At 41.6% G+C, this 13,060-nt stretch overlaps 1 protein-coding gene across 2 annotated transcripts in view; it reads right to left on the reverse strand.

Moving 5' to 3' along the window:
• Nucleotides 1-8,294: 8,294 nt before the first annotated feature.
• Nucleotides 8,295-13,060, reverse strand: part of CCDC6 (coiled-coil domain containing 6) — a 119,151-nt gene continuing 114,385 nt past the window's right edge. For both annotated transcript variants that reach the window (XM_055274389.2, XM_055274390.2), the window contains exon 9: nt 8,295-12,636. In XM_055274389.2, coding sequence (XP_055130364.1) covers nt 12,442-12,636 — 195 coding nt within the window. In that variant the 3' untranslated portion in view covers nt 8,295-12,441. The remainder of the gene's footprint in view (nt 12,637-13,060) is intronic.

The following is a 13,060-nucleotide window of genomic DNA, read 5'->3' on the forward strand; positions in this document are numbered from 1 at the left end:
ATCTTTTCAGCTACGCCCCACTCTACTGGTACCAATTAATTGTATTAGTTCATTTTCAGATTGCTGATAAAAACATACCTGAAACTGGGAACAAAAAGAGGTTTAATTGAACTTACAATTCCACATGGCTGGGGAGGTCTCACAGTCATGGAGGGAGGCAAAAGGCACTTCTTACATGGTGAGGCCAAGAGAGAATGAGGAAGAAGCAAAAGTGGAAACCCATGATAAACCCATCAGATCTCGTGAGACTTATTCAGTATCATGAGGATAGCATGGGAAAGACTGGCTTCCGTGATTCAATTACCTCCCCCTGGGTCCCTCCCATGACACGTGGGAATTCTGGGAGATACAATTCAAGTTGAGGTTTGGGTGGGGACACAGCCAAACCATATCACCAGCCATACTCTGCTACCTCTCAGGCAACCCTGTTGACTCCATGTTGGCTCTGCTGAGTAAGCCTTTGAACTCATAATTATGGGGAAACCTCCTCCAAATTCATGATCCTGTAGTAAACCTGGAATCTTTCCCGAATGTAAGATGTGAACTTCCCCAGCACCTTCATTCCAGGGTCCTGATATTTCCCATGGATCTAAGGCCCAGGTTCTCAGGTAAATAGCAATAGCCAAGAATAAAAACTTTAAAAATGGGCCTGGTGTGGTGGCTTATGACTGTAATTCCAGCACTTTGGAAGGCCAAGGCAAGTGGATTGCTTGAGTCTAGGAATCCAAAACCAGCTGGGCAACGTGGCAAAACCCCATCTCTACAAAAAATATGAAAACCAGCCGGGTGTGGTGGCATGCACCTGTAGTCCTAGTCAGGCAGGAGGCTGAGGTAAGAGGATGCCTTGAGCCCAGGAGGCTGAGGCTGCAGTGAGCTGAAATCACGCCACTGCACTCCAGCATGGGTAACAGGGTGAGAGCCTGTCTCGAACAAACAAACAAACCCCTTAAAACAACAATAAGGAAATAAGTCCAATACCATTATCATATCTAGAAATTAACCATCATTTTTTCATATAAACTGTCCAGAGAGTGTTCAGTCCATTTCCCATTTGGTACAGGCATCCCTGGTCACACAGCTGCTGACTGGTGCATGGAGAGGCAGGCTTCTTTGTTTCTGAGAGCACGCCTAGCCAACACACACATATACACATGTGTAAGACAAGTACCTCTTCAAACAGAGTTCACAGTCTTCCTTTCTCTCCAATATGAACCAAATCAGCCCCCCTCCTCTTCGCTCTGACACCTCCAGTAGCTTCCCAAGGGTTTCATGACAGGGTCCCTACTCTGAAATTCCTTAAGTCTGCCAGGTCTGCCTCACAATGCATACACCCACCTTCTTACCAATTTTTTCCCATCAAGTGGTTAAGATCACACGTTCTGGAGCCAGACTGTCTGGCCTTGGCATTTGCTGCATGCATGATTCTTGGCAAGTTAGTTAGACTTTATGTGTCTCAGTTTACAGTCAGACCCAGACAAAGAGGAACGGGATGAAGGGCAGCCAGCCTAGTCTAGACTGTCTGACAACAGCACAGCTGCAAGAAAAGTGATTGCCCAGTGGAGCTCCTCAGGCCCCCTTGTAAAGTCCCTGCTTCTGCAGAATGAACTTTTGGCCTCCTGTCCTGGCTGAAAATTAGGATAATGGTGAAGGAAGATAAAGGCAGGCCAGGCTGGAAAAACTATGAATACAAAAGCCATGCTGCCCAAGAAACTTGCATACTCAAGCTCCTGAGATGAGCAGACCCCAGCGTAACGAACAGCCTTGCACTCGGCATGTGGGATCCTTCCTCCAAGAGCAGCTGCCTCTGCTGTCTTGAGATTCCTGAGGGAGTCTCACCCAACCTTTTGTCTCTGCCAAATCCAGACCAAGCTTGTTCTGACCCTGCAGCTGTGAAGGGGATTTGAGCTTCCCAAAATAAATTACTTTCCCTACTGTCACCACTGCACTTGCCATGAGAGCTCCAAACCCCAGAGGCCTTCTGATGAACGAGTTTCCACCTACCTCCGGGCACAGAGACATGCTAGAACCAGCTCAAAAAGCTCATGAGAGCCAAGTGTTAAACTTCCATGAATTTTGTGAGCTGGCTGTTAAGCAGACAACATTACAAATTAAATTAAATTATATAGAATGACATTTCAAAAGTTTATATTAGGTTATTAATTATATTAAGTTATTATATTAAGTTATTAATTATAAAAGTTTATATTGTTTCAAAAGTTTATATTAAGAACAAAGGTGGTAGGTACATAGTCAAAACACCCCACCTTCCTAATTATTTTACATTGTACTTTTATCATGCTCTTAAGGTTATTTATATTTAATATATTTGTATGGTAGAAAAACTATGCAATGGTGTACTATGGCACATGTCTCTCCAAGTTCAGCGAACTCACATTGGTGGATCAAAATCAGCCATGGTGGGGGGTATTTACACTACAAAAATCAGCAAGCAATAAAAATCAGAGCTATTCTGCCAGGTGTAGTGGCTCACGCCAATAATCCCAGCACTTTGGGAGACTGAGGTAGGTGGATCACGAAGTCAGGAGTTTGAGACCAGCCTGACCAAGACGGTTAAACCCCATATCTACTAAAAATACAAAAATTAGCCAGGCACGGTGGCAGGTGCCTGTAATCCCAGTTACTCTGGAAATTGAGGCAGGAGAATCGCTTGAACCCAGGTGGCAGAGGTTGCAGTGAGCAGAGATCGTGCCACTGCACTCCAGCCTGGGTGGCAGAGTGAGACTCAGTCTCAAAAATAATCTATAAATAAATAAATAAATAAATCAGAGCTATTCTCTCAGAAAGCAGAACTGTTAAACATTTATCAACATACACCTGTCTGACTCATCTCTGTAACTCTAGACCTATGAGCACATCCTCATCTCAGCTTGCTGAAATCATGCTATATATGGAATTTGGGAAGAGTAAGGGGCAAATTAGATAGTATCACAGCTGAGAACCCACTAACACTTTGATCTTATCTCATATCTTGACCAACCTTGAGGCTCATAATACTGATTTATCACAGTCCCTTGTGTCTACAAACCATCTTATTATTAGCTGAACATGTGCTAGGAACTTCCGGTGCAGACCTCTCTCCAAACTTGGTTTCCTTTTCACCTCTTTTTCCCCAGCGTGCACACAAACTCTAGCCTATCAAACTTCTTTCACTCCTGAAATTCTCTATGCCAGATAGGTATTGTAGGTATTGTTCAGCCCTAGCTGATTGTGCAGTGGAGGGATGAGTCCCTGCTGCCACCTTATCTTTCAAGAGAAATTAGGAATCTGGGTTTTTACAATGCAAGTCTACTTCATTTTTAAATTAAAAACTATTTCAGGCCGGGCGCGGTGGCTCACGCCTCTAATCCCAGCACTTTGGGAGGCCGAGGCGGGCAGATCACCTGAGGTCAGGAGTTCGAGACCAGCCTGACCAACACGAAGAAACCCCGTCTCTACTAAAAATACAAAATTAGCCGGGCATGGTGGTACATGCCTGTAATCTCAGCTACTCGGGAGGCTGAGGCAGGAGAACCGCTTGAACCAGGGAGGTGGAGGTTGCAGTGAGCTAAGATCGTGCCATTGCACTCCAGCCTGAGCAACAAGAGCAAAACTCCTTCTCAAAAAAAAAAAAAAAAAAAAAAAAGTATTTGAAATTTTCATGTGTTCAAGCTAAACCAAATGATGGTGAGAACTTTTTAGCACCCCCAGTCCAGTCCACCTATAACAGACCTAGTGCAAGGCATCATGCCCTGTGGCCCACCTGATTTCCCTGCGGACACTCATGCGACTTGCCAGCATCCTTCATGAAGCATGAGGCAGCCACTGGAGGCTTCGCTGCCTCAGGGCCTTGAGGAAGCCTCTTAAACATAATCCAGAAAACCCAAATTGGGCTGGGGGGTCATTCTCTCCAGGGGCACCTTCAACCAATAGGTGAAAGGAGCCAGTAGACCCCAGTTCCAGCAGCTCAGTCCTATGGTGGGACAATGCTGAAGGATGTTCTGAGTTATTCCTTGGGGATACCCTAGCGGCCTTGAGTTCCAATTGCCCACTCACTAACCAGCTCTTAACTTACCTTTCACTGGCCTCACTTTCTCTACTCTCCTTCTACTTCCTGGAATCACCTTGCAAGTAAGTTTTTTGCACCCAAGTCTGTCTCAGGGACCCCAGTCACCACCTGAACCAAGGGTCTTATGCCCCCAGTCTCCACATAGGCTGATCCTTCTGTCCTAGACCCTTCATCTAAATCTCACCTGTTCTTCAATAAATTGCTTAAAGATCAATTGCTTCTGAAGCCTTCTCTGACCCTTTCTTTCTTCTGGTGCTGAGGAGGCCCGATCCCAATACTCACCGCACTTGAGAAGAAACTGCAGCCTCCTTGCTCCTCGCTGCACTCTCAGTGCCACACACAATGGCTGATATAATTGGTGTTTTAAGAGTATTTGTAGAATGAATGAAATGATACTGGAAATAGTGAAGTTACAATACAAAATAGAACCTTATAGTCTCTAAAGTTTTAACACCAATATGTTCATTTGATCCTAAAGACACCATTTTCATTCCTCTTTTATAGATGAGGAAATAGAAGCTTAAAAATTGCACTTAGACCAGACTTGAACTCACGGGACTCTTTCTACGGTACCTGGCTACCTTAAGCCTTGAGGCTTCATGCCCAACACTAATGTGATGAATTTGGGTAGTAAGTCCCCAGGATTAATAATTTCCCATTGGTGGTCTACCAGAACGCAGGCAAAGCTCCCCTGGTGAAAGAAAAGTAGATCACAGGCTTAACTTGAATTTAAACAGTTCTCTGCCCCACCACAACCCCAACTTTTTTTTTTATTACACTTTAAGTTTTAGAGTACATGTGCACAACGTGCAAGTTAGTTACATGTGTATCCATGTGCCATGTTGGTGTGCTGCACCCATTAACTCGTCATTTAACATTAGGTATATCTCCTAATGCTATCCCTCCCCCTCCCCCCACCCCACAACAGGCCCTGGTGTGTGATGTTCCCCTTCCTGTGTCCATGTGTTCTCATTGTTCAATTCCCAACTATGAGTGAGAACATGTGGTGTTTGGTTTTTTGTCCTTGTGATAGTTTGCTCAGAATGATGGTTTCCAGCTTCATCCATGTCCCTACAAAGGACATGAACTCATCATTTTTTATGGCTGCATAGTACTCCATGGTGTACATGTGCCACATTTTCTTAATCCAGTCTATCATTGCCCAACATTTTTTTTTTGAGACAGGGTCTCACTCTGTTCCCCAGGCTGGAATGCAGTGGCATGATCATAGCTCACCACAGCCTAAAACTCCTGGGCTCAGGCTATCCTCCCGCCTCAGCCTCCTGAGTAGCTAGAAAAACAGGCGTGCACCACCATGCCTGGCTAATTTTTAATTTTTAGTAGAGATGGGGGTCTCACTATGTTGATCAGGCTGGTCTCAAATTCCTGGCTTCAAGCAATCCTCCTGCCTTGGCTGGAAGGATTGTTGGGATTACAGGTGTGAGCCACTGCGCCAGTGCCCGACCAGCAGGGGTGCTTTTTAATGTTTCTCAGGTACATTCAAAGAGCACAAACATAAATCCACAAAACACTTAAAACACGTTGTTATTGTTTTAAATTTCAGATATTGTATTTTTTATCTCTGAAGATCAACTTGTTTTATTTTCAATTTTTCTTACCATGCTCATACTTTGCTGTGTTCTTGAACACGTGGAGAACGTTTATAAGTCTCTGTTTTCACATCCTTGTCTGCTCATTCTATCGTTTCCCTGAGAGAAAAACATCTGTGTTTCTGAGTCTGACTTTCCCTTTTTTTGTTTTTAAGATGAAAAATTTAAGATTAATTACTAAGATCTCCTCTTGGGGTAATTAGTAATCTTGAAAGTTGCACTAAGTTATCAGTAGAGTATCAGAAAATAAGACCTTTGGAAAAAGATCTAAATATATTCAGCTCAATGCAATATGAAACCAGGGATGATACTGGACAGAAAACTTTAAGGAACAGGAATTCAATCCCTCATGTCAACATATGCATTAGACACAAACCATAATTTACCATGCACTGACTTCTTCCTGTTTTTCTAAAGACAATGTTTAAAAGTTTGAGATTATATATTAGAGACAGAATATAATTGCATTTCCACAAGTTTTTAATTTAAATAGGCCACATGTTAAAACAAGGACCTCTCAGATTTACTTAAGAGTTCTACACAAACACAAAAAATGTTCTAGACCAACCATTTCAACTTTAGAAGCACCATGTGGACACATAGGCTTTAAAAGATATTAACATTTTTTTAAATACACATGCAGCTTAATCTTTACTTACTTGTTTTCAAAGCACTTTGTTTAAATAATTTTCTTCAAATTTGACCTGAAATAAGAACAGCTATCTCCACCGATAGAAAATTGAGGCTAGGGCAGGACGAAGGTTAAGACTTGAATCCAGAGGTCCTGGGAAATTCCTTGGCTAATATTTTCACCAAGTTACAACTAAAATCCAGCTGCTATGGGTAGAAAGGAGTTTTGTCATTTGGTCATTTCAACCAAATTAAAAACTCATTGCTTTCACGAAGTTAAAATGGAATACTGCTTAAGCCAGGGTCAGTCAACATTCACTGAAGGTTTATTATTTTATATACAAAAGAGCCTAGATTTAAACAGTCTGCACTCATAAGATGGCATCACATCATGCCTGTAATGCCAGTACTTTGGAAGGCCGAGGTGGGTGGGTCACCAGAGGTCAGGAGTTCGAGACCAGCCTGGCCAAGATGGCAAACCCCGTCTCTACTAAAAATGCAAAAAATTAGCTGGGCGTGGTGGCGGGCACCTGTAATCCCAGCTACTCGGAAGGCTGAGGCAGGAGAATTGCTTGAACGCAGGAGGTGGGGAGGTTGCAGTAAGCTGAACTCCAGCCTGGGTGACAGAGAAAGACTCCGTATCAAAACAAACAAACAAACAAACAAAACAAAACAAAAACCAAAGACGGCATCACAAATGGGTTCTTGAAAACTATACTCCCAAGAGGATCCCGCTGAGTACTGTGCATTTCTTCCACAGAATGTAGACTCTTAACTACTATGGGCTTACGAAAATGCAACTGACAAACCATGTACCTACCCCCAAGCATGTGTCAAACATTACCCCAAATACTCATTCATTGGATGGATGTGGCAGAGACTAGTCCACGTCTGATTTTGTGTGTGAAGGACTATACTGTACCTTCACATCAATTTTCTTATTTTAGCCAGGCACATAAATAACATTTTTTATTTTACAGGTAAGGAATTTGAGTCCCAGAAAAGTTAAGTAACTATCCCCGGAAAATAATTGGTACTCAAACCTAGAATTGATCCCAAAGCCATGCTTCCAACAAAGTAGAGAAAAAAACACCATACAGGTGGATTGAAACTTTAAAGCTCACAAAACATCCCAAATGTCACATCCAAATTCTGTACATATATGTTTGTATGTAACATTTTGGAAATGGGCATGGTTTTCCTTTTCATAACCTCCTAGGTTTACTGCTTTAAACTGAAATACAACACAAATACAGAGCAGTGCACAAATCGTTAAGTGTACAGTTCTATGAATTTTCAAAACCTCAACACATCCAAGTAGCCAGCACTATGATTAAGAAACAAAACTAGCCGGGCATGGTGGCTCACGCCTGTAATCCCAGCACTTTAAGAGGCTGAGGCAGTGGATCACCTGAGGTCAGGAGTTTGAGACCGGCGTGGTCAATGTGGCGAAACCCTGTCTCTACTAAAAATACAAAAATTAACTTCTATTGGCGTGTTGGCACATACCTGTAGTCCCAGCTACTTGGGAGGCTGAAGCAGGATAATTGCTTGAACCCAGGAGGTGGAGGATGCAGTGAGCCAAGATTGCATCACTGCACTCCAGCCTGGGTAACAAGAGTGAGACTTCATCAAAAAAAAAAAAAAAAATAAGCAAAACTATACCAGCCCTTTTCGTGCCATCACTCCTAAGTTTACTTTTTTTTTGAGATGGGATCTTCCTTTGACACCCAGGCCGGAGTGCAGTGGGGCCATTCGTAGCTCACTACAGCCTGGAACTCTCAAGGCTCAAGTGATCCTCCCACCCTAGACTCCTGAGTAGCTCGGACTACAGCCTTGTGTCACTGCACCCAGCTGTTTAAATTTACTTTCTAAGGCAGCCTTTAGAGTTTACGATTTAAGTTAGATGTCTGTCAGAAGCAACAGAGAAACAATGTTTTATTCCCAAAAACCGAAATGAAAAAAGATAGGGTTTAAGGCTCAAGAGGTACATTTTAAAAAATTATCTTTATTTAGGTTTCTGATTCAGCACATGTATCAAAGACTAATCAACATAAAGGAGTAAATAAGACATTAATTGAAAGTCTTACATCTCTCTAAACTCTGACCAAGAATGTCAAGATTGCCACTATTACCAGAACTCCAACCTAGTCAAGTTGTAGACAAGCTATCATGAACAACATACAGTGTGCACAGATATGCAGAGGCAAAAGGCATGCTAGCGCTTGGCTCTCCTCTTTTCCTTGTTAACATCTTTCTGTTGGACAGTCCACTTTTGCTTTCCAGGCTAAGTTCCAAATCAAGTCCAAAGAAGGCTCAGGGTCAACCTGACCAGATACTCTTCTGGAGGAATGCATTCTTAAACTGTTGTGCCTGCAACTTTGTTTTTGCCAGGATGAAGTTCAGACCGAGATGTACGATACAATCTAGATGACGGTGCAGACTAAGTCAAGAGCTAAAGTTGCGCAGTAACCCGAGTTAAGGCATGAATGCAGACACACACATGCACACACACAGCACCCATGCTATCAAGACACAGGATTTTTTCAGTTGCCTCACGAGGGGCAACCAGGGCTTGGCAGTTCACCAGAACTGCTGAGCATTCCAGAAAATGCCCCCCACGACTTTATGCTAACAGCTGTGTGTATGTCTTAATCAAAAAAATTAAAGAAAAAAAAAAACTAAAAAACAAAGAAAAAAACAAACAAAAAATCACCAAAAACCTAGAAACCCCTTAATCTCTTACAATGGCTCTTGAGCATGGAACTCATGTAGCAGCATCAATGGCTGGCTCTTTAACAATTTGGAAATAAAAGGTTGTTTTACTATGTATTTCTTTGGTAGTCATCACTACAAAGTTTTCAGTGTTGGTTACCTATAAGACAAGTACTAGACAGAAGATCAAGTTACACAGAAATATTTCTTCTGTACTGATAAGATACAAATATTGAGCTCTGAAAGCACAAGTTACTATGCTTTTTCTTGCCTTATTGGGCATTCTCTAAAAGCAGGCTTTGTGCAGGAAAAGTTCATGTCTACCTAACAAAGGGTGATACATGTTCTATTTTCCTACAAGTGAACAATTAACAAAAATTCACATTATCAATTATTTCTGGTTGAATCCATTAGAAGCCAATTACAAAGGGACAGCAGCACTTGGTGTCAAAGCCACTTTCTGGTCACACATTCATTCCATGGTTGCTAGTCAGTATCTCAGGAGCTCAGAATTTAAAACTCCTTTCAGTCAACAAAGGAGTAAGTTCAATCAAAGACTTCCACTATCTGCCAAATTTCTAGAATTCTGTCTAGAGTGCTAGCATGCTTGCTGAGAGAAAGCAGTTCAGAGCCCAAAGAGGTGTCAGGTATTAGGTAAGTGAATTTGGTTTTGTATAAAAGGCATGGTAATCTGGCAACAGAGTACTTACCCTATTAGCAGCACAGTGGTAGCCAAGGGTCTCTGTCTGCAAGACAGGAAAATGAAGCTCCTGAAGCCCCTGTTGCTCCCGCCTGCCTGCAGGATGGCTACTGATTTTACAAAGGCCTTCTGGGAGCCAATCCAGGGCGCACCTGGGAGAGTGGGTAACAGAATGGCAGGAACCATGTTCAGCCCCCATGAGAAGTGCCCGACTGAGGGAAGTCAGCTTCCCATAGGTGAGGGGGCTCTTGCCATTATGGGCTCAGAATCTGAATCTTACTGATCGCTGGTAGTTAGACAATTGCCAAGAAATTGTCCTAGCAGGTACTACCCAAGTGTTACAGCCTCCGCATAGGGTCCTCAAACACTTTAAAGGACACGAACCATCAAATTCAAAAGAGTAGTGTTTGTTCTATCAGTTCTGAATGTCCACAGGGAGAGGCAACTAGATTTATGTGGAAAAAGTGCTGTTTGAAGGAGCTGTGTTTTATTTTGAAGTGAAATGACTTTGGGAACCAGAACATTTCTGCAGATGTCTGAATATCAAGAACCTATCTCTAAAAGGTATTTATCAGGAACTGTTTGCTCACTCCAAGTGCTTTCTAAAAATTCAACATATGGCAATGTTTTAATTTTTGTGCTTTCAAGAGGTAACTAAATCGATAGGAAGCTGAGGGAAGATCATTCCATTATGGACTTTCTTGTTTGGGTGCAAGACACTATCCACAGCATTGAAATCTGTGATCTCATAAAACATTCTTATAAACATATACCATATTTCTCCTATAAGAAAAACTGAGAACTGTACCATGAAGGCAAAGTTTGTTTGCCTACTCTCAGAATTCCTTGGAATGGCAATGTACCAGGAGGGTCAGTGAACTGTTGGTAAAAATTCCGGGTTTGACATGGCCCAGTCTGATCATATCAAAAACCTAAAGCCTCAATGATTAAATGCCAAACTTCTTCCCTGCATCTGAGAACTGTATTATGATTATGTATATTACACATACATTATAAATAAAATTTATATAGATCTATACTTTCTTCCAAACGATTGAGTGATGTTCTCAGTTTGGGGGTGGAAGCAGAAGAGGTGAAAAAATCTTATTGTTGCTTTTACTCTCAAGTTCTTAAAATGCTAGTCAAACACTATTATCCAACAAGACTTTTTTTTTCATTCTGTTAACTCTTAAATATGCATTCGAAGGCAAAAATGGAGGTTTCTATACTGTACAATATTAAATATCTACAATGTCATGGTTCCTTACTTTTAGGAGTGTGTTTAATAAAGAGTTGGCTATTAGAGATGGTTGTCACAAAACATGGACTCTTAAAAATTACTGATAAATTACTTTTCAGTTCTCTGATTATATCCAACAGATACACATTCTTGTCATAAAATATACATTCTCTAGTAAGTTATTTTCATCCACAGCATATATAAATATGCAAACACAGGTGGTAAAAATCACTTTACTACCAAAGTACAAAACAGCAACTGCTGAAAAACAAAAATTAAGATGTTGCAAGTGTTAAGAAAAGAGTGACTCAGTGTTCCACTGCAAAGTGAAACCAAATGATTTATTTGTGCTAAATGAATGGAAATAATGTATTCAGAATATACTTATTTGTACACTGCACTTGCTTATACTGGGTGAAATGAGCAGCCATCAATGCTAATGTGCTACTTTCCTTTAGACCTTTTTTTCTTTTCTGCCAAGCAATACAGTATTTTCTGGCCATTATGCCAAGATATTCCGATAATGTCCATTTCAAATAGTATTTTCTAATAGTATTTTGCACCTTTAAAATATTTGTTCAAACTCTATTTTAAGAGAACACAAATGAAGTATGAAAGGGGGAAGCCGCATTGTTTTTGTTACAATCATACTGCCTTCTGCAGCAGAAATCAAATAACACGTTCTAATTAGCCGAAACCACGGGTGAGTAGGACAACATTTATCGACTCATGTTAGACGGGGCCAGGTTAAGTAGATTAACATTAAGGATAGAAAAGAGAATCACATCTTAATATATGATAATTATCCATCCCATTTATGTGGAGAAGGTACAGCCACATGATTCATTACTTTGGGCCATCTGTTTTACGAGAGACATGGATGTCAATAATACAATGAAAATAACCTGTAAAAAATGTATCTGTAGAAAGTTCTGTTAAACAGAAAATATGTCTTGGGCACTGATTCATCTTACTTTCTGTTCTATACTGAAAGCCAGATTTTCAAAGGTCTGAATTGTAGTGCTGAATTATTGGTATGTTTGGTAAACACTATTAAATAATGAGAAGAGGGTAACAACAGCTCAGTAATTTTCTGCAGATTCATGGAAAAAAATATAAAAAAGATATCCCTTTTTCTTTTACAAACCTAAAAGCCAGGAGAATGAAGCTCTGGGCCAAGCAAAAATTGCACACTGCTGCTGAAATACCAAATACCGAACAGCGAAGGTTCCAGCCAGGGAATGGACGTACATGAAGATTCAAGTAAAACACTGATGGAAAAAGTCGTCTGGTTAGTGTTGTAGACCCACAACACTGGCTGCATTTCTGACAAACATTTACAACACAATGGATAGTGAAGCCTAGATAACCTCAGTGCAAATAAGTCATATCCAAATATGCCAGAGAAGGAAGCCTTTGGCGTTGAGTAGACGGCTCCATTGGATGAGTCCCAACTTGAAATTCAGACTAAGCTCATGCATTAAGGCTGGGAGGAGGGGTGCGCCGAATGTTGCGAAGGAGTGGGCTGCGAGGTGGCTGCTGAGGGGACCGTGGGCTGCATGGGTGGCGGAGGTGGAGGCGGAGGTGGCTGGACTGGGGTCTGTGTGTTGGGAGATGGAGGCGGCGTGGGCCGTTTGAATTTGTCAGGACTGTTGCTTCTCCGTGGTGAAGGCCTCTGCAGATGGGACAGGAATAGCAAGTCAGTCTAGGTACAGATGGCTCATTCTACCTAACACAGCCTGACTTGGCACTGGGGCTAATCAAACACTAACCAACAAAGACAGTAAACCAGGGTTTTCTTTCTTCATCCCTACTGGCTTTTGAACTAGTAATAAAATTTAAGTAAGGCAGTGTTTACACTTCCACCTGTGAAAAAGCTACATAAAATTACTGCACAACTTGTGTTTAACAAACTGCTGGACTTGGGTCCTTCAATGAGCAAATATCCTCTTAAATCTTTCTTTCAGTGTGTGTCACCAATTCCTTCTATTGCTTATCTCCAATAAGTTGTCCACATCCTGAAAGATACAGCTCAACAAAAATGTTTCTATGTTTGAGGCCAGGCGCAGTGGCTCACACCTGTAATCCCAGCACTTTAG

The sequence above is a fragment of the Symphalangus syndactylus genome, chromosome 4, assembly GCF_028878055.3.
Source record: "Symphalangus syndactylus isolate Jambi chromosome 4, NHGRI_mSymSyn1-v2.1_pri, whole genome shotgun sequence".
Classification (NCBI taxonomy): Eukaryota; Metazoa; Chordata; class Mammalia; order Primates; family Hylobatidae; genus Symphalangus; species Symphalangus syndactylus.